We start from the raw sequence: 20,567 nt of genomic DNA, 5'->3' as shown, positions 1-20,567 counted from the left end.
CACAAGTGACACCATTTTGGAAAGTAGACCCCCTAAAGATCTTATCTAGATGTGTGGTGAGCACTTTGACCCAACAAGTGCTTCAAAGAAGTTTATAATGCAGAGCCGTAAAAATAAAAAATCATATTTTTTCACAAAAATGATATTTTCGCCCCCAATTTTTTATTTTCCCAAGGGTAAGAGAAGAAATTGGACCCCAAAAATTGTTGTGCAATTTGTCCTGAGTACGCTGATCCCCCTTATGTGGGTGTAAAACATTGTTTGGGCGCAGGGCAGAGCTCGGAAGGGAAGGATCGCCATTTGACTTTTCAATGCAAAATTGACTGGAATTGAGATGGGACGCCATGTTGCATTTGGAGAGCCCCTGATGTGCCTAAACATTGAAACCCCCTACAAGTGACACCATTTTGGAAAGTAGACCCCCTAAGGAACCTATCTAGATGTGTGGTGAGCACTTTGACCCAACAAGTGCTTCACAGAAGTTTATAATGCAGAGCCGTAAAAATAAAAAATCATATTTTTTCACAAAAATGATCTTTTCGCCCCAAATTTTTTATTTTCCCAAGGGTAACAGAAGAAATTGGACCCCAAAAATTGTTGTGCAATTTGTCCTGAGTACGCTGATACCCCATATGTGGGTGTAAACCATTGTTTGGGCGCAGGGCAGAGCTCGGAAGGGAAGGAGCGCCATTTGACTTTTCAATGCAAAATTGACTGGAATTGAGATGGGACGCCATGTTGCGTTTGGAGAGCCCCTGATGTGCCTAAACATTGAAACCCCCCACAAGTGACACCATTTTGGAAAGTAGACCCCTTAAGGAACCTATCTAGATGTGTGTTGAGCACTTTGACCCAACAAGTGCTTCACAGAAGTTTATAATGCAGAGCCGTAAAAATACAAAATCATATTTTTTCACAAAAATGATCTTTTCGCCCCCATTTTTTTATTTCCCCAAGAGTAAGAGAAGAAATTAGACCACAAAAGTTGTTGTGCAATTTGTCCTGAGTACGATGATACCCCATATGTGGGGGTAAAGCACTGTTTGGGCGCATAGCAGAGCTCGGAAGGGAAGGAGCGCTATTTTACTTTTCAATGCAAAATTGACTGGAATTAAGATGGGATGCCATGTTGCGTTTGGAGAGCCCCTGATGTGCCTAAACATTAAAAACCCCCACAAGTGACACCATTTTGGAAAGTAGACCCCCTAAGGAACTTATCTAGATGTGTTTTGAGAGCTTTGAACCCCCAAGTGTTTCACTACAGTTTATAATGCAGAGCCGTCAAAATAAAAATTCTTTTTTTTTTCACAAAAATGATTTTTTAGCCCCCAGTTTTGTATTTTCACAAGGGTATCAGGATAAATTGGACCCCAAAAGTTGTTGTCCAATTTGTCCTGAGTACGCTGATACCCCATATGTGGGGGGGAACCACTGTTTGGGCGCATGACAGCTCGGAAGGGAAGGAGCGCCATTTGGAATGCAGACTTAAATGGATTGGTCTGCAGGCGTCACGTTGCATTTGCTGAGCCCCTGATGTACCCAAAAAGTACAAACCCCCCACGAGTGACCCCATATCGGAAACTAGACCCCCCCATGGAACTTATCTAGATGTGTTGTGAGAACTTTGAACCCCCAAGTGTTTCACTACAGTTTATAACGCAGAGCCGTGAAAATAAAAATTCTTTTTTTTTTTTCACAAAAATGATTTTTAGCCCCCAGTTTTGTATTTTCACAAGGGTATCAGGATAAATTGGACCCCAAAAGTTGTTGTCCAATTTGTCCTGAGTACACTGATACCCCATATGTGGGGGGGAACCACTGTTTGGGCGCATGACAGAGCTTGGAATGGAAGGAGCGCCATTTGGAATGCAGACTTAAATGGATTGGTCTGCAGGCGTCACGTTGCATTTGCAGAGCCCCTGATGTACCCAAACAGTACAAACCCCCCACAAGTGACCCCATATTGGAAACTAGACCCCCCAAGGAACTTATCTAGATGTGTTGTGAGAACTTTGAACCCCCAAGTGTTTCACTACAGTTTATAACGCAGAGCCGTGAAAATAAAAATTCTTTTTTTTTTCACAAAAATGATTTTTAGCCCCCAGTTTTGTATTTTCACAAGGGTATCAGGATAAATTGGACCCCAAAAGTTGTTGTCAATTTGTCCTGAGTACGCTGATACCCCATATGTGGGGGGGAACCACTGTTTGGGCGCATGACAAAGCTCGGAAGGGAAGGAGCGCCATTTGGAATGCAGACTTAAATGGATTGGTCTGCAGGCATCACGTTGCATTTGCAGAGCCCCTGATGTACCCAAACAGTACAAACCCCCCACAAATGATCCCATATAGGAAACTAGACCCCCCAAGGAACTTATCTAGATGTGTTGTGAGAACTTTGAACCCCCAAGTGTTTCACTACAGTTTACAACGCAGAGCCGTGAAAATAAAAAATCTTTTTTTTCCCACAAAACTTATTTTTTGGCCCCCAGTTTTGTATTTTCCCAAGGGTAGCAGGAGAAATTGGACCCCAAAAGATGATGTCCAATTTGTCCTGAGTACGCTGATACCCCATATGTTGGGGTAAACCCCTGTTTGGGCACACGGGAGAGCTCTGAAGGGAAGGAGCACTGTTTTCCTTTTTCAACGCAGAATTGGCTGGAATTCAGATCGGATGCCATGTCCCGTTTGGAGAGCCCCTGATGTGCCTAAACAGTGGAAACCCCCCAATTATAACTGAAACCCTAATCCAAACACACCCCTTACCCTAATCCCAACAGTAACCCTAACCACTCCTCTAACCCAGACACACCCAACCCTATTCCCAACCGTAAATGTAATTCAAACCCTAACCCTATCTTTAGCCCCAACCCTAACTGTAGCCCCAACCCTAGCCCCAACCCTAGCCGTAACCCTAGCCCTAACCCTAGCAATAACTCTAGCCCTATCACTAGCCCTAACACTAGCCGTAACACTAGCCCTAACCCTAGCCCTAACCCTAGCCCTAACCCTAGCCCCAACCCTAGCCCTAACCCTAGCCCTAACCCTAGCAATAACCCTAGCCCTATCACTAGCCCTAACACTAGCCGTAACACTAGCCCTAACCCTAGCCCTAACCCTAACCCTAGCCCTAACCCTAGCCCCAACCCTAGCCCTAACCCTAGCCCTAACCCTAACCATAGCCCCAACCCTAGCCCTAACCCTAACCCAAACCCTAGCCCCAACCCTAGCCCTAACCCTAGCCCTAACCCTAACCCTTGCCCTAACCCTAACCCTAGCCCTAACTCTAGTCCTAACTCTAGCCCTAACCCTAACCCTAATGGGAAAATGGAAATAAATACATTTTTTAATTTTTTTATTTTTCCCTAACTAAGGGGGTGATGAAGGGGGGTTTGATTTACTTTTATAGCGGGTTTTTATGATTGGCAGCTGTCACACACTGAAAGACGCTTTTCATTGCAAAAAATATTTTTTGCGTTACCACATTTTGAGAGCTGTAATTTTTCCATTTTTGAGTCCACAGAGTCATGTGAGATCTTGTTTTTTGCGGGACGAGTTGACGTTTTTATTGGTAACATTTTCGGACACATGACATTTTTTGGTCGCTTTTTATTCTGATTTTTGTGAGGCAGAGTGATCAAAAACCAGCTATTCATGAATTTCTTTTGGGGGAGGCGTTTATACCGTTCCGCGTTTGGTAAAACTGATAAAGCAGTTTTATTCATCGGGTCAGTACGATTACAGCGATATCTCATTTATATCTTTTTTTTATGTTTTGGCGCTTTTATACGATAAAAACTATTTTATAGAAAAAATAATTATTTTGGTATCGCTTTATTCTCAGGACTATAACTTTTTTAGTTTTTTGCTGATGATGCTGTGTGGCAGCTCGTTTTTTGCGGGACAAGATGACGTTTTCAGCGGTACCATGGTTATTTATATCAGTCTTTTTGATCGCGTGTTATTCCACTTTTTGTTCAGCGGTATGATAATAAAGCGTTGTTTTTTGCCTCGTTTTTTTTTTTTTTTTCTTACGGTGTTTACTGAAGGGGTTAACTAGTGGGGCAGTTTTATAGGTTGGGTCGTTACGGACGCGGCGATACTAAATATGTGTACTTTTATTTATTTATTTTTTTTATTTAGCTAAAGAAATGTATTTATGGGAATAATATTTTTTTTTTTTCTTTATTTAGGATATTTTTTTTATTTTTTTTTTACACACATGTGGGGAATTTTTTTTTTACTTTTTTACTTTGTCCCAGGGGGGGACATTACAGATCATTGATCTGACAGTGTGCACAGCACTCTGTCAGATCAACGATCTGCTGTGCAGGGCTGCAGGCTTACCAAGCGTCTGCTCTGAGCAGACACTCGGTAAGCCACCTCCCTCCCTGCAGGACCCGGATGCCGCGGCCATCTTGGATCCGGGACCTGAGGCGAGGAGGGAGGTAGGAGACCCTCGGAGCAACGCGATCACATCGCGTTGCTCCGGGGGTCTCAGGGAAGCCCGCAGGGAGCCCCCTCCCTGCGCGATGCTTCCCTATACCGCCGGTACACCGCGATCATGTTTGATCGCGGTGTGCCGGGGGTTAATGTGCCGGGGGCGGTCCGTGACCGCTCCTGGCACATAGTGCCGGATGTCAGCTGCGATATGCAGCTGACACCCGGCCGCGATCGGCCGCGCTCCCCCCGTGAGCATGGCCGATCGGCTATGACGTACTATCCTGTAGAGGGTCAGATAGGCCCAGGTCACCTCGACGGGATAGTAGTCTAAGGTCACAGAGGGGTTAAACCCTTTCTGCCATTGGACGTACTATTCCGTCCATGTGGGGTGGGCCCTACTTCCCAAGGACGCAATAGTACGTCCAGCGTGACTATCGCAGCTGACATCCGGCACTAAGTGCCAGGAGTGGTCACGGACCGCCCTCGGCACATTAACCCCCGGCACACTGCGATTAAACATGATCGCAGTGTTCCGGCGGTACAGGGAAGCATCGCGCAGGGAGGGGGCTCCCTGCATGCTTCCCTGAGATGATCGGTACAAGGCGATGTGCTCACCGTGTACCGAGCGTCTCCTCCCTGCAGGCCCCGGATCCAAAATGGCTGCGTGGCTGCATCCGGGTCCTGCAGGGAGGTGGCTTCACAGCGTCTGCTCAGAGCAGACGCCGGGAAGCCTCCCTGCTGTGCATGTCAGATCGCTGATCTGACACAGTGCACAGCAAAGTGACAGATCAGCGATCTGTCACTTTACTGTGATCCCCCCCTGGGGCAAAGTAAAAATGTAAAAAAAAATTTGACATGTGTAAAAAAATAAATAAATAAAATCCTAAATAAATAATAATAAAAAATATATTGTTCCAATAAATACATTCCTTTAGCTAAATAAAAAACAATAAAAGTACACATATTTAGTATAGCCGCGTCCGTAACGACCCGACCTATAAAACTGTCCCACTAGTTAACCCCTTCAGTGAACACCGTAAAAAAAAAACGAGGCAAAAAGCAACGCTTTATTATCATACCGCCGAACAAAAAGTGGAATAACATGCGATCAAAAAGATGGAAATAAATAACCATGGTACCGCTGAAAACATCATCTTGTCCCGCAAAAAACGAGCCACCATACAGCATCATCAGCGAAAAAATAAAAAAGTTATAGTCCTCAGAATAAAGCGATGCAAAAATAATTATTTTTTCTATAAAATAGTTATTATCGAATAAAAGCGCCAAAACATAAAAAAATGATATAAATGAGGTATCGCTGTAATCGAACTGACCCGAAGAATAAAACTGCTTTATCCATTTTACCAAACGGTATAAACGCCCCCCCAAAAAGAAATTCATGAATAGCTGCTTTTTGGTCATTCTGCCTCACAAAAATCAGAATAAAAAGCGATCCAAAAATGTCACATGCCCGAAAATGTTACCAATAAAAATGTCAACTCGTCCCGCAAAACACAAGACCTCACATGACTCTGTGGACCAAAATATGGAAAAATTATAGCTCTCAAAATGTGGTAACGCAAAAAACATTTTTTGCAATAAAAAGCGCCTTTTAGTGTGTGACAGCTGCCAATCAAAAATCCGATAGAAAATGCGCTATAAATAGTAAATCAAACCCCCTTCATCACCCCCTTAGTTACGAAAAAAAAAAAATTTTTAAAAAGTATTTATTTCCATTTTCCCATTAGGGTTAGGGCTAGGGTTAGGGTTAGGGCTAGGGTTAGGGCTAGGGTTAGGGTTGGGGCTAAAGTTAGGGTTGGGGCTAAAGTTAGGGTTGGGGCTAAAGTTAGGATTAGGGTTTGGATTACATTTACGGTTGGGAATAGGGTTGGGATTAGGGTTATGAGTGTGTCAGGGTTAGGGGTGTGGTTTGGGTTACAGTTGAGATTAGGGTTAGGGGTGTGTTTGGATTAGGGTTTCAGTTATAATTGGGGGTTTCCACTGTTTAGGCACATCAGGGGCTCTCCAAACGCAACATGGCGTCCGATCTCAATTCCAGCCAATTCTGCGTTGAAAAAGTAAAACAGTGCTCCTTCCCTTTTGAGCTCTCCCGTGCGCACAAACGGGTTTACCCCAACATATGGGGTATCAGTGTACTCAGAACACATTGGACAACAACTTTTGGGGTCTAATTTCTCCTGTTACCCTAGGGAAAATACAAAACTGGGGGCTAAAAAATAATTTTTGTGTAAAAAAAAAAAAAAAGATTTTTTATTTTCACGGCTCTGCGCTATAAACTGTATTGAAACACTTGGGGGTTCAAAGTGCTCACCACACATCTAGATAAGTTCCTTAGGGGGTCCCTTCTGAGCTCTCCCTTGCACCCAAACAGTGGTTTACCCCCACATATTGGGTATCAGCGTACTCAGGACAAATTGTACAACAAGTTTTGGAGTCCAATTTCCTCTCTTACCCTTGGGAAAATAAAAAATTGGGGGCAAAAAAATCATTTTTGTGAAAAAATATGATTTTTATTTTTACGGCTCTGCATTATAAACTTCTGTGAAGCACTAGGTGGGTCAAAGTGCTCACCACACATCTAGATAAGTTCCTTAGGGGGTCTACGTTCCAAAATGGTGTCACTTGTGGGGGGTTTCAATGTTTAGGCACATCAGAAGCTCTCCAAATGCAACATGGCGTCCCATCTCAATTCCAGTCAATTTTGCATTGAAAAGTCAAACGGCACTCCTTCCCTTCTGAGCTCTCCCTTGCACCCAAACAGTGGTTTACCCCCACATATGGGGTATCAGCGTACTCAGGACAAATTTTACAACAACTTTTGGGGTCCACTTTCTCCTGTTACCCTTGGTAAAATAAAACAAATTGGAGCTGAAGTAAATTTTTTGTGTAAAAAAGTTAAATGTTCATTTTTATTTAAACATTCCAAAAATTCCTGTGAAACACCTGAAGGGTTAATAAACTTCTTGAATGTGCTTTTGAGCACCTTGAGGGGTGCAGTTTTTAGAATGGTGTCACACTTGGGTATTTTCTATCATATAGACCCCTTCAAAATGACTTCAAATGAGATGTGGTCCCTAAAAAAAAATGGTGTTGTAAAAATGAGAAATTGCTGGTCAACTTTTAACCCTTATAACTCCCTAACAAAAAAAAATTGGGGCTCCAAAATTGTGCTGATGTAAAGTAGACATGTGGGAAATGTTACTTATTAAGTATTTTGTGTGACATATATGTGATTTAATTGTATAAAAATTCAAATTTGGAAAATTGCAACTTTTCAAAATTTTTTCCAAATTTCCGTTTTTTTCACAAATAAACGCAGGTAATATCAAAGAAATGTTACCACTATCATGAAGTACAATATGTCACGAGAAAACAGTGTCAGAATCTCCGGGATCCGTTGAAGCGTTCCAGAGTTATAACCTCATAAAGGGACAGTGGTCAGAATTGTAAAAAATGGCCCGTTCATTAACGTGCAAGGGGTTAAAGTAAATCTTTCAGGTCTCATTGGGTTTATATAATATACTATTAATTTGATATATGTAAAATGTTTGAATTGTTTACATTACAACATGTGAATTCTTTGCTTCTGATTTCCACACAAATTAGCTGCAAAGTGCATTTGGGGTGTTGATGTACTCTGCGTGCACTGACATGCCCCAGTGCATTTCCAGGATAATTTGTATGTGGCTTCAAAGCTCAGTATCTCAGCACTGGTATCATTTTTATTATTCTTGTAGAAACTACACTAGAGACATTACTTGTTATGCTTCCATGAAGAAATTTAAGAATAATATTTGAATTTTACATAATTTTATATTCATCATATCAAATTCATTTATCTAGGAGACTTCCTGAAATGCAGCACTAAAATAGGGACCAACTCCTAATATATTTGTTTTTGCTTTTCATCATGGAAAGATATTCATAATCTCTGGTCTTAACCAAGGAATGAAAACCTCTCTGCCCTGCTCTTCAGGCAGCTGCCCTTACCGATGTGTTGGCTGATGACATATACTTGTGTACATGGCAGCAGTATTGATTGGTAGAATCATGCAGGCATAACCTTAGACCTTCGACCTTAACAACTTTTTTCTGCTATAGATACACATCTTACGTTATAAGATGATTCTGTCTGTTTAGGGAATGAGTCAAAACTAGGGAACACAGTGATGGGTGAAGTGCAAATATCGGGTCGTATTTATTAATACTGACGACAGCATGTAACTAGACAAGCCGGGCCGAAATTAGTTAGTTAGATTAGATACTTTTCTTTTCTTTTTGACTGGCTTTGTTAATATTAATATTAGAGATGAAATAATGTATTCCAGTGGAATTTAATTCTAATTGAACTTTACAAAAATCTACATTTGCCAAAAATGTATATTTTTTGGAATTTGCTTTGCATGGATTCAGCAATGTGGCAGCAGGCTGGCCGCCATTTTACTGACCAGCAAAATGTTCATCAAAAGGTTAAACATAAAAAGTACTTATATTTACAATACCACTAACCTTTCTGGCCCCTCGACTCCTCAAACATCCCCCATCCAGTCTTCAATGCATCTTCTTCCTGTCGCCACAAGCACTGAAATCTCGGGCCTCATCACGCTATACCAGTAATTCTGGCTGTAGGCCTCATGAAAGCTGAAAGTCCTGATCTAATCTGAAGAGGCATGGGACAGTTCTGCACATACAAACACAAGATCACGATGTGCACCATGACCTTACGCACTCATGTGCAGAACCATCCAGGACCTCATTAGAGCCAGAAGTCCCAGTCTAGCGTGAGGAGCATCACTCACAGCAGTGATATAGAAGTGCATGGGGAACCAAACGGGAGATGGTCAGGAGTGGATGGACCAAAGAGCTGAGTGGTAAGGTGAGTTTAAGGATTTTTTTCTATTTTCTACATATTATGTTTATAATGCTTTAGGGTCTGTAGAGACCCCAGAGCATAATAATAGATATTCAGTTTGCAAGGAATAACTTTGCACAGAATTTCTCAGGAATTTGGAAGTGCCGCAATCTGCAGATATTTGCATTTTGCCAGATCTTTTCATTTCTATCTAGTAATAGTCAGTCTGGCACATTTTTTGACTCCATTGAGCCATACACCATTTCAAAAACTGTCTAGTCAATGCGGAAAACAGGTCTAAGGCTATGTTCCCACTATGGGCTTTTGGTGAGTTTTTGACATTGCAGAAATTCTGCACCATTATTATTTAAATTAGGTTACTTGTGGTTGTTCATTGCATTTTGTAGCGCGATTTTTAACATGCACTTTGACTCTGTGGTTTTTGTCTTTTGTTGGTGTGCCATGCTTTAAATAAAGCTGGTTTATTTTGATATTTACTGGTATTTGTCTATGACAACACTTTATTGATATACCTAGGTCAGGTTTACCTGCATTTTTGATGCACTTCCACACTAAAAACGATTGTGTTTTTTACCTGTTGATCTACTGCATCTAATGTAAGTCTGTGAGGAAAATATGAACAGAAAATGCAGCATACCCATAAGAGAAATTCACATGCTGTGAATTTAAAAAATGCAGCATAAATAAGAAGCACAGTGGGCATGAAATCTCTATACATCACATCCACATTGCTGGAACTGTGAGACACTGTTTTTGCTGCAGCAAAAATATGCACTATAATGCACCAAAAGGCCCCTGAGGAAGCCAGTGTGGCGACACACATCGGACAAAAACTTCTTTCCCCGCCTGTCTTAACATACCATGCTGTTTGTGCTGCATTCACCAGGTCACAGGTTTGTGGGCACTAGCTCCCTGCCTACTAGCTTACCACGCTTTATTCTATCACTATATTCTTATACATTACAAGCCATTCTGACTCAGATTATAGTGTGTTTTTTGCATACAGTGTTGGTCTGAATATATCATTGCATTGATACCGTAATTTCCCCCGGGATCAATAAAGTGTATTGTATCATATCGTATGGTATTACCTGGGTCCATACATTTGCATATAGTGCTGGCTAATGCATATTGGTGTATCTAATCATTTAGCTCCATACATTCTGTGCTCTTTCCTGACATTTTGCTGTACATTGTTGTGCACATTGAGATTTGATATCTATAGATGATTTTTTTTGTGCTGGCCACACATGCAAATGCTTTATATTTATTTAATTTTTTCTGATTTTCAATGGTGATATGTATGATAGAATGTTTATTTACATGGTTGCTTACAAGGCAGGGTTGAGCCTATTGTCATTTACATCATCAATTGATCTTTTAACTGTTTTTGCTGTATGTTCCAATAAATAATTGTGTTTATTATTATTTTTTGGTGATCTCTGTTTATATAGGATGTCTTTCTTTTCTCACAATAACGCACCAAAAGCTCATTGTGGGAATTTAGGCTTAGAATTTACATGAATGTAAGAAAAGACTTACTGTATATACTCAAGTATAAGCCGAGATTTTTACCCCTTTTTTTAGGCTGAAAGTGCCCCTCTCGGCTTATACTCGGGTCATTGTCTCAGGGGGGTTGGCGGGGGAAGGGGGAGCAGTGGCTGTGACATACTCACCTGCTCCTGGCACGGTCCCTGCATCTCCGATGGTCTCCGGGCGCTGACAGCTTCTTCCAGCGTTGAGCGGTCACATGGTACCGCTCATTACAGTAATGAATATGGACGTGACTCCACTCCCATAGGGGTGGAGCCGCATATTCATTACTGTAATGAGCGGTACCAGTGACCACTCAATGCTGGAAGAATCTGTCAGCGCCTGGAGAAGACCATCAGGGAAGCTGCCAGGGACCGCACCGGGAGCAGGTAAGTATAATGGGGAGGGTGAGCAGCATTGCGCGATATTCACCTGTCCTCGTTCCACCGACGGGCTCCATCTTCCTCATCCTCTGTAGTGACGCTCAGGTCAGAGGGCGCGATGACGTGGTTAGTGCGCGCCCTCTGCCTGAACATCAGCGCAGAGGACGCTGAAGACAGAGCCTGGCAGTGGAACAAGGACAGGTGAATATTGCAAGTGCTGGGGGCCTGAGCAACGAGAGGTGAGTATGTCATTTTTTTTAATCGCAGCAACAGCATATGGGGCAAATATCTCTATGGAGCATCTTATGGGGCCATAATCAGCTTTTGTGCAGTATTATATGGGGTAAATATCTCTACAGAGCATCTTATGGGGTCATAATCAGCATTTGTGCAGCATTATGTGGGGCAAATATCTCTAAGGAGCATCTTATGGGGCCATAATCAGCATTTGTGCAGCATTATATGGGGCAAATATCTCTATGGAGCATCTTATGGGGCCATAATCACCCTTTGTGAAGCATTATATGGGGCAAATATCTCTACAGAGCATCTTATGGGGCCATAATCACCATTTGTGCAGCATTATTATATGGGGTAAATATCTCTATGGAGCATCTTATGGGGCCATAATCAGCATTTGTGCAGCATTATACGGGGCAAATATCTCTATGGAGCATCTTATGGGGTCATAATCAGCATTTGTGCAGCATTATATGGGGCAAATATCTCTATGGAGCATCTTATGGGGCCATAATCAGCATTTGTGCAGCATTATATGGGGCAAATATCTCTATGGAGCATCTTATGGGGGCATAATCACCATTTGTGCAGCATTATATGAGGCAAATATCTCTATGGAGCATCTTATGGGGTTATAATCAGCATTTGTGCAGCATTATATGGGGCAAATATCTCTATGGAGCATCTTATGGGGCCACAATCAGCATTTGTGCAGCATTATATGAGGCAAATATCTCTATGGAGCATCCTATGGGGTTATAATCAGCATTTGTGCAGCATTATATGGGGCAAATGTCTCTATGGAGCATCGTATGGGGCCATTATTAACCTTTGGACATTATATGGGGCATATTTTAATATGGAGCATCTTATGGGGCCCATCATGAACTGTATGGAGCATTATATGGGGCTCCTGATTCAATATAGATATTCAAAAACACTTAATCTACTGATGTCTCAATTAATTTTACTTTTATTGGTACCTGTTTTTATTTTTGAAATTTACTGGTAGCTGCTGCATTTTCCACCCTAGGCTTATACTTGAGTCATTAGGTTTTCCCAGTTTTTTGTGGCAAAGTTAGGGGGTCGGCTTATACTCGGGTCGGCTTATACTCGAGTATATACTGGAAGTCTGTCCCTGTGAGATCAATATTAGTTCTTAGTTGTATCCCAAAATACAGTCCCCAGTTGTCCTAATACACTAAAGATAAATCCAAATAGGGTGATTTTTAGATTCATATTACAGATGCAAATAAAAGGTACTTGTCACCCGATTCATGCTACCCAAACCATAGGCAGCATGAATTAGAGCTGGCTGAACCATTGCAGTCAGGTATGTTTCAGAGAAAATATACTGTAGTTTGAGGACCCTACTGGGAACCATAGACAGACATGAGACCAGTCTGATACTACCCTCACCTGGCTTTTCCCTGCTGTACTACAGGTGATGGACATGTCTCTCAGTATGGGAAATATCTGTCAATCACCAGGAGCGATGATGGGAGAAACCAGCTTGGGTAGCACAGGACTAGTTTCTTCTCTGTCTATAGTCTCTAGCTAGATCTTTTAGCTATACTTTCTCTGAAATGCCGGAGTGCTGCAAAAAACAATATAACCGGCTGTATCTGTACAGGCAGACTCTGATTCATGGTGCTTGACTATAAAATATCATCAATGAATCAACTACAATATATTCATTTATAGATATAGGAAACTGTCTTCTGAAAGATATGTCTCATAAATGCTATACCCTTCCAATTCTAGTAGAGCTGTTTCTGACATCTCAATCATACATGTAAACAAATTGGTGGGGCTATTCATATGAAAACACCAAACTGTGAAAAAAAAACCTTTGAAATTACTGCGCACATAGGACATTAATAATAAAATCAGACAGGCTATTTGTAAATGTGTCCATAAGAAAGAGACTCTAGTAACAAGTGATTAGCTCCAAAATCAGCACAAAATGAGCTTAGGGATATCTGGTAGTCCTTTGATGCCCATTATTGTGTCAAAGCATCTGGTACTGTGATGGACCCGTCCGACCAAGGTGGAATTGCTCTAAACAGGTGGACAATATCTACATTTAAATTTTGGGACATTAAGGACAGATGCAATAACTAGATTGCATATATTTCACAGACAAAAAGTAAAATCCATATCCTAAGCTTACAAACGATCGGAATGGATAAGTTCAGTCATGTCAGTTTCATTTAACATTCTGTGCATATACTCCCTGTAAAACATCTGAATTCCATCAGGGATGTATCCTTGGGGAATGTCAAATTCCATTAATTGGGGCAAATTTCTAACCACTATGGAACATAGAGCTCATCCACTTCCACAACTGTGGCCAGAATGAACAGTTCCTATGACTACCTTCAATCCTGATGTAAATAGCATATGCTAATTACATGATAAATACTAATAAATTGACTTTATATCTACATCTTTACAATAGCTTCGCTTAGCATTCTGCTGCTGATCTCCTGGGTACTAACACTCTGTCCTTTTTCATATGTTCTCTCCATATGTTATCCAATCTGCATGACTTGTCTTAGATGCCTCCGTTTAAGTTTAATATTCACAATTCCATCATTATGTATCAGCTATGTACGGTATAACAGCTAACAAATGATTAGTCCATACCTGTAAGTCCCGGTATTCCTGGCATTCCTTTTGGACCTCTGCCTGGTAGACCTCTCTCTCCTCTTTCACCAGAATCACCTAAATGTGAATGGTAACATTTAATAAATTGAACGGGTCCAGTCCTTTATACAGTTCCTATAAAGCAGGAAGACATTGTACAGCATTTTTTTATGCCCTACTATTAAAAGTGTTCTGTATTTCCAATACACAATAGCTTGCATGGCATGACTCTTCCCTGGAGATCTGGAATTATGAATCATATGCCATTTATGCAATTATGCAAAGCAGCCATGAAAGCAGTGATAGAATATAAATATGAAAAATTAGATTCTCCTTTCACACAATAAATATAGCAGAGGTTAAAATCCAAATTAAGAATCATGTTGAAAAGGAAATATATTCTGATCCTCTCTATCCTCACGCTTTGTAAATAGCCTGGCAACAAATACTCAATTCTTGCCGCCTGATAAATGAAAATGGGATTCTGATGATGTATTGACACTTTTAAGATGTGTGTGGAAGTGTCAAATAGAAACGAGATCAGACCTTTTAAGCTTATGTTTCAATGCCTGATGCCGTCCACCGACGGATTGCCTATATTACTGTGCAGGTAAAATGATATACAGCGTGTACTCTTTTATGCTAACACATTATAGCCTATATATTAAGAAGAGTTGAAAGGCATCTCCAGTGTGACATCAACAACATTTCATAAGCGGTTTTAAGCTTTTATTTTTTTACATGTCCTTTGGCTTATACATATTCTGCAGCTCCTTAAAAAGATTGCTAACATTCACATCAGTCTAACACTCTATATATTTGCAGATAGTTTAGACTATGCAAATGCTCCACAGCTCATTTCATAATCTGAAATCATAAGAAAATCATTATGCATCACCTGACATTTATTATAGAACTGAAAACAGCCATAAAGAGATCTTAAAGGGCTTCTCGAAGAGAACAACGATATGTTGCCTACTAAGACTTGGCACTTCTAAGGAACTTGGCACTGAGTACAGCTATGGGGTGGGCACCATCACCTATAGGTGTCATATTCGTCATCTTACATCCCTTTGTTATTGCTGGCCATGAGTTCTGGCGCGCTCCACTGTACTGTTGGGTTTGACGTAAGGAAATAGCTTCAAGTGTCAGCACATGACCAGTACTATGTGTGAAGGGTGCTGGCTGATTTTTTTATGTCAATTCATCCAGCTCATTTGTCTGTCATGGCTAGTTTATAGACATAGAAGGGCGTACACTTAGTTATTGATATCAGCTCGCTCCTTCATAAAAAGCACAGGTCATGTACCAACACAGAAAGATCTCTACTTTATCAAACCCCAAGTCGTAAGTTCAGTCTTCTGAGCTTCTCGAAACCACTTCAAGATGCCAAAGCTGTGAAGGAGCTAAAAGAAGTGACCCGACCATTCTTTAGGGGGCTGTTAGAGCTCTTCACTAGTTTACAAAAACACTCAGGGAATCTAAACCTGGGGCTTCTGGACAAAAAGTGGTGGTGTTGCCTGACACAATTTCCTCCTGAAAAACTCAGCAGGATCTTGTGCATCTAAAAGATGATGTGTCCCCAAACCATTACAGTTTCTGGTCAAGTTCTTATAGTTTTTCATCCAAATGTATTGTTACTTGAATAACAAGATAAGAAACGTAGAAGAATATGGTCACTGCCCCATATTTACACTGGTCGTACACAGTTTAGTATTACAATTATGAATAAATATACAAATTATTATGGCAATGCCCTTATAACAACATTTGCTGGCACAAAGAGCCATAGAAATTGCCAAGTCCAGTTGCACAGGTAATAGGTTCTAAAAAAAAAATATTCTAGCAAGCGCATGTGATGTCCTTGGCAGATTGTCAATGTTACTAGGCAACAGGTGCATTGTAATAATCATCTAGGATATTTAACATTTTCAAGTAGCAGCGAGAACCCCCCCAGGATAATGCCGTTAAACAGCTAATAAATAACCATGCTGAAATTACCAATATGTGTTAAAATACATTGTTTTAAACATGTGTTTATTTTCTTAATTTACCCTGGAAAACCTCCATTACATAATGACATACTAACACGATCGGTCATAGCATAGTAATTTCCACTGACAGAAGTAGTACAATTCATGAGACTGTGCTAATATCAGCCAGACTCCTCCACTAGAAATAATTAAAAGCATCCGAGCGCACAAATCACACTATTATAATGCTGCTAGACATGGGTTGTTTTCTTATTTTTTTCAGATTTCTTTGTAACTTTAAGCACAGGCTAAGGGAGATAAGAGAAAACACCTGAGTTGTTTCCATTATTATGTTTATTATTTTTTCACTTACATCAGGCAAAAAAACAAATATTCTGGTCACCTACAAAAAGGCATATACAAGGCCATAGTGATCGCACGCTCTGCGACTGCAACCAGGCCTGTGCGGGAGCGTGGCCCATCGATATCGGTGCCTATTTCAGCTGGGTATGCGTATGTCCAAGGATGGGGGTACATACACTATATACCAGGGAAAAACCCAGGATATATACATATGTACCAGGATGAAGCACATTTATACCAGGAAGGGGCACAGGATGGGGGACATATATACCTGAAAGGGGTCCAAATGGGGGACATATATAGCTGGAAGGGGCCTGGGATGGGAGAGGGACATTAGTAAAGGATGGGAGACATTACTACGTAATGGGATGAGGAGCAACATGCATGTCCTTACAAGATTTAGAACGCTACATCTGCGCAATGTGTGAGGGAAGGGGGGCCCACATGCAAATTTTGTACCCTGGGTCCATCGGATTCTAGGTACGCTACTGGGCAAATATAAATCTGTGTATGGTGAATGTGAACCTCTATAGTAAGTATGTCACCATGATGAAACGGTGATGTAAAGGATAGGACCAGTACATTAGTATGTGACCTCGCTAGAAAACACAACACTGGCATAGTCTGGAGAATAGGACTCTATCATATTCATTATGGTTGATTAGTTAGTATAATATCCTACCTTTTGGACCTTTAATACCAATTTCTCCAGGAGGACCTTTTAGCCCAGGAAGTCCTCTTGCTCCAACATGTCCCGGAACACCATTATCTCCTGGTGTCCCAGGTGGTCCTGGTGGACCCGGTCGTCCTGGTAAACCAACTGCTCCAGATTCTGGCCTTCTGAGACTAGCTGCCAAGCTTGCTAATTGTTCTGTGAAAGAAAGAAAAAAAAGTTACATAATAATTTTGCCTCCCCTTTCAGTAATGAATATATGCATATTTAAGGTGATTAAAGTACATCAGATGTGTTAGAAATGTTACTGTAGGATAGAATATGAAGTTGAATTATATTCATTCTTATAGAAAAACTGGTCTTGTCTTGCAAAAAGGACTTTTTTCAGTTTAACCATAGTTGTAGCTTTCGAAATTGCAGATGTACCAGTCCTATCTGAGGGAACATTAAGGCCCATCTGCTATATAAGAAGCCAAAATTATACATTGCATATGGTAAGTGGGATGGGAGGATTCTGTTACTGATTTTGTATTAGGATTGAAAAGTTTTAAGATGTGCCACAATGTTATACAGTTTAGTGAAAGGAGTCTGAATTTGTATAGAAAGGGTATGCCTAATATAACCCAACATACCTTGTAAAACTCTCATGCAGACTTGCTTAATGTGTTGATCTGTTGGTTCCCTACCCTATGATTGAAGAATATAAAATGTTACATGCAAAGAAAACAGGATAATACATATCATTTAAAAGCAACAAGACAATCACTTACTGCTGGGCCCTGACTGCCTGGTAACCCTGGTGCCCCTTGTTCACCTTGCATGCCACGTGGGCCAAGAGAACCTTGAGGACCTTCTACACCCGGTAGACCCCGACCACCTTCTGGACCACGATTACCAGGTTCTCCAGGATTTCCAGTCTATGTAAAAATAGATTTTGATTTGTACAAATAATACATATAAAATAACCCGAGATGGAAACCCAATCATTATAAAATAGTAGTATGCATACCCTACCGCTATAGATTAGAAGAATCTATTACATTAGCCAAGAACTCAGCTGGAGAATATATAACGGCTTTTTTCTTTTTTTTAATGGCTGAAGGTCAAAATTTTGAAGTATGTCATATTTGCTTGAAAATTTGCAATTTTACACCATTCTCCTCATTTCTTAAATGTTGATAGGGAAGTGGACATAGATAGCTATGTACATAAGTCTAAGCCATATTTATGAATTGAGTAAAAAAAAAAAAAAATTCTCAGACCCATCTCACAATGATCAAGTGGCAAAAAAAGTAAAAAAGCATTTGTAAAAATGCATCATATTTATCATTGTGCAATATTTTTGGTGACAAATGTAGTGCCGATTTTATGCAAGCATGTTTCCCCGACCAAGAGTTTCCCCGACTTCAATTTTATGTTCTGGTTTTGAAAATAGTTTTGTCTTTCCTGATTCTGACTCATCTTTGTTTGACCATCCGTGCCTCAGACTTGTTCCTTTGGCCAGCAGCCTCTCCATGGCTGGAACCCAGCGGGCCCCTTTGTTAGTTCACATCTCAGAGTAGTGGTTAGAGGGTGAAGGCCGGAATCCTTGGAATCCACTAGATGGAGTAGCTTGAGCCAAGTCTTTCTGTGGTAGACTTTTTAGGCTGACGGCTTCTGACAGACTTTACAAAAATCAATTTTTTTGCCAGGCTTTCAGGGAGAATGACCCACAGTAAAAAGGTTATGGCATAGTAATCAGTCTTTTACATTCATTGTTCTAAATAGTATTTTTAACAGAGCGGGACGATAAAGTACCTTAAAGTTTAGTTTATGTTTGAAACTAATGATTTAGACTAAATCAGTCCACTAATTACTGCGTTGTGTAAAACATCATAGGATACATTATGTTACAAACAGATGGAGCTCCTAGAATAATATGTAGGCAATAAAAATTACATTTTCAAGATCTTTCAATGAAATCTGTTCAAACATTTTGAGCTGAAATAAGGTAATCAGGTTTTTGGTAATTTAATGTTCATTAAAGGGAACCTGTCAGAAGCTTGTGCACAGAAACCTAAAAACAGTGTTAGGTTGGAGCCGTTAAACTGATTAAAATGATACCTAAGTTGATAAAATCCGTCTTGTGGCTGTTTGTTCTTTATTTCCAGTTTTGGGTTAACGGTATGCCCGTGCTTTGGGGTGGCCTGTGGGGGGGTATTCATGTGGTGCTCTGATTAGGTATTCATCTGTATGGCTTCTGACAGGTCACTGATCCCTCAGTGACCTGCCCCTTATTTTACATAATGAATATTATATATATACATTTTGGGAAAAAAAATCACCTGCTGCAGGCAGGCACATGCGCTGCAGCATGATGATTAATCAGGAAAAAAAATGTGTCCGATAGCTGCTACTGCGCAGTTGCTGATGGCGCCATCTTGCTAGAGAAAAAAAAACATTTCCTCCTCCAAGATGGCACCGCCAGCGCCTGTGAAGTAGTAGCTATCAGCGATCCGATAGCAGCTACTGCACAGGCGTCACTGGCGCCATCTTGCTAGAGGAAATAAAAAAGTCCTCCTTCAAGATGGTGCCGCTGGCGCCTGCGCAGTAGCAACTATCGGATCGCCGATAGATAGGGTTGAGCGACTTTTGCTTTTTTAGGATCGAGTTGGGTTTTGTGAAACCCGACCTTCTCGAAAGTCGGATCGCGTGAAAATCGTCCGATTCTACTGTAAAGTCGACTTTTGAAAATGAACGATCCGTTTCGCTCAACCCTACCGATAGATGCTTCTGTGCAGGCGCAACGGCGCCATTTTCAGACACATTTTTTTTCTGATGAAATTATTTATAGCATGATCTAAAAGACTGAAGTGCATGCGATCATGCTAATACAACATGAAAACATGGAGTTAAAGTCCACAGTAATTACTTGCAAAGTCATAATAATTTATTGTTAACAGGCAATGTCAAAACAACACATTACAGTGATTTAAAACTACATGTAGAAACGGCTAGACAGGAATGGCAATAGCACATAGAAACAAAACACAGTGCAGCTCATGGACTGGTGTCAAATATACAACTATTTATATGCCACAGTGCAAAGTCATAAATTGGCAAGTACACGGGGGAGGGCCTATATGTCAGTATATAGTGTACCTTAGAGCCCTGTACACTGGCTCATCATATTTCACCGCACACCCAACTAACCCCGGATGCTTACCAACTTCACAGACACCAGGACAGAGCCACACCGTCGCCCCGGTGTGGCTCTGTCCTGGTGTCTGTGAAGTTGGTAAGCATCCGGGGTTAGTTGGGTGTGCGGTGAAATATGATGAGCCAGTGTACAGGGCTCTAAGGTACACTATATACTGACATATAGGCCCTCCCCCGTGTACTTGCCAATTTATGACTTTGCACTGTGGCATATAAATA

At 40.9% G+C, this 20,567-nt stretch overlaps 1 protein-coding gene across 2 annotated transcripts in view; it reads right to left on the bottom strand.

The window, feature by feature from the left end:
• Positions 1-20,567, bottom strand: part of COL9A1 (collagen type IX alpha 1 chain) — a 217,546-nt gene that overhangs the window by 3,887 nt on the left and 193,092 nt on the right. For both annotated transcript variants that reach the window (XM_077289959.1, XM_077289960.1), the window contains 4 exons: positions 17,921-18,067; positions 17,783-17,837; positions 17,160-17,348; positions 14,142-14,219 (listed from right to left, as the gene is read on the bottom strand). In XM_077289959.1, coding sequence (XP_077146074.1) covers positions 14,142-14,219; positions 17,160-17,348; positions 17,783-17,837; positions 17,921-18,067 — 469 coding nt within the window. The remainder of the gene's footprint in view (positions 1-14,141; positions 14,220-17,159; positions 17,349-17,782; positions 17,838-17,920; positions 18,068-20,567) is intronic.

The sequence above is a fragment of the Ranitomeya variabilis genome, chromosome 2, assembly GCF_051348905.1.
Source record: "Ranitomeya variabilis isolate aRanVar5 chromosome 2, aRanVar5.hap1, whole genome shotgun sequence".
NCBI lineage: Eukaryota > Metazoa > Chordata > Amphibia > Anura > Dendrobatidae > Ranitomeya > Ranitomeya variabilis.
The sequence above is the reverse complement of the archived record's forward strand: the minus strand, read 5'-3'. Positions and strand labels throughout refer to the sequence as shown.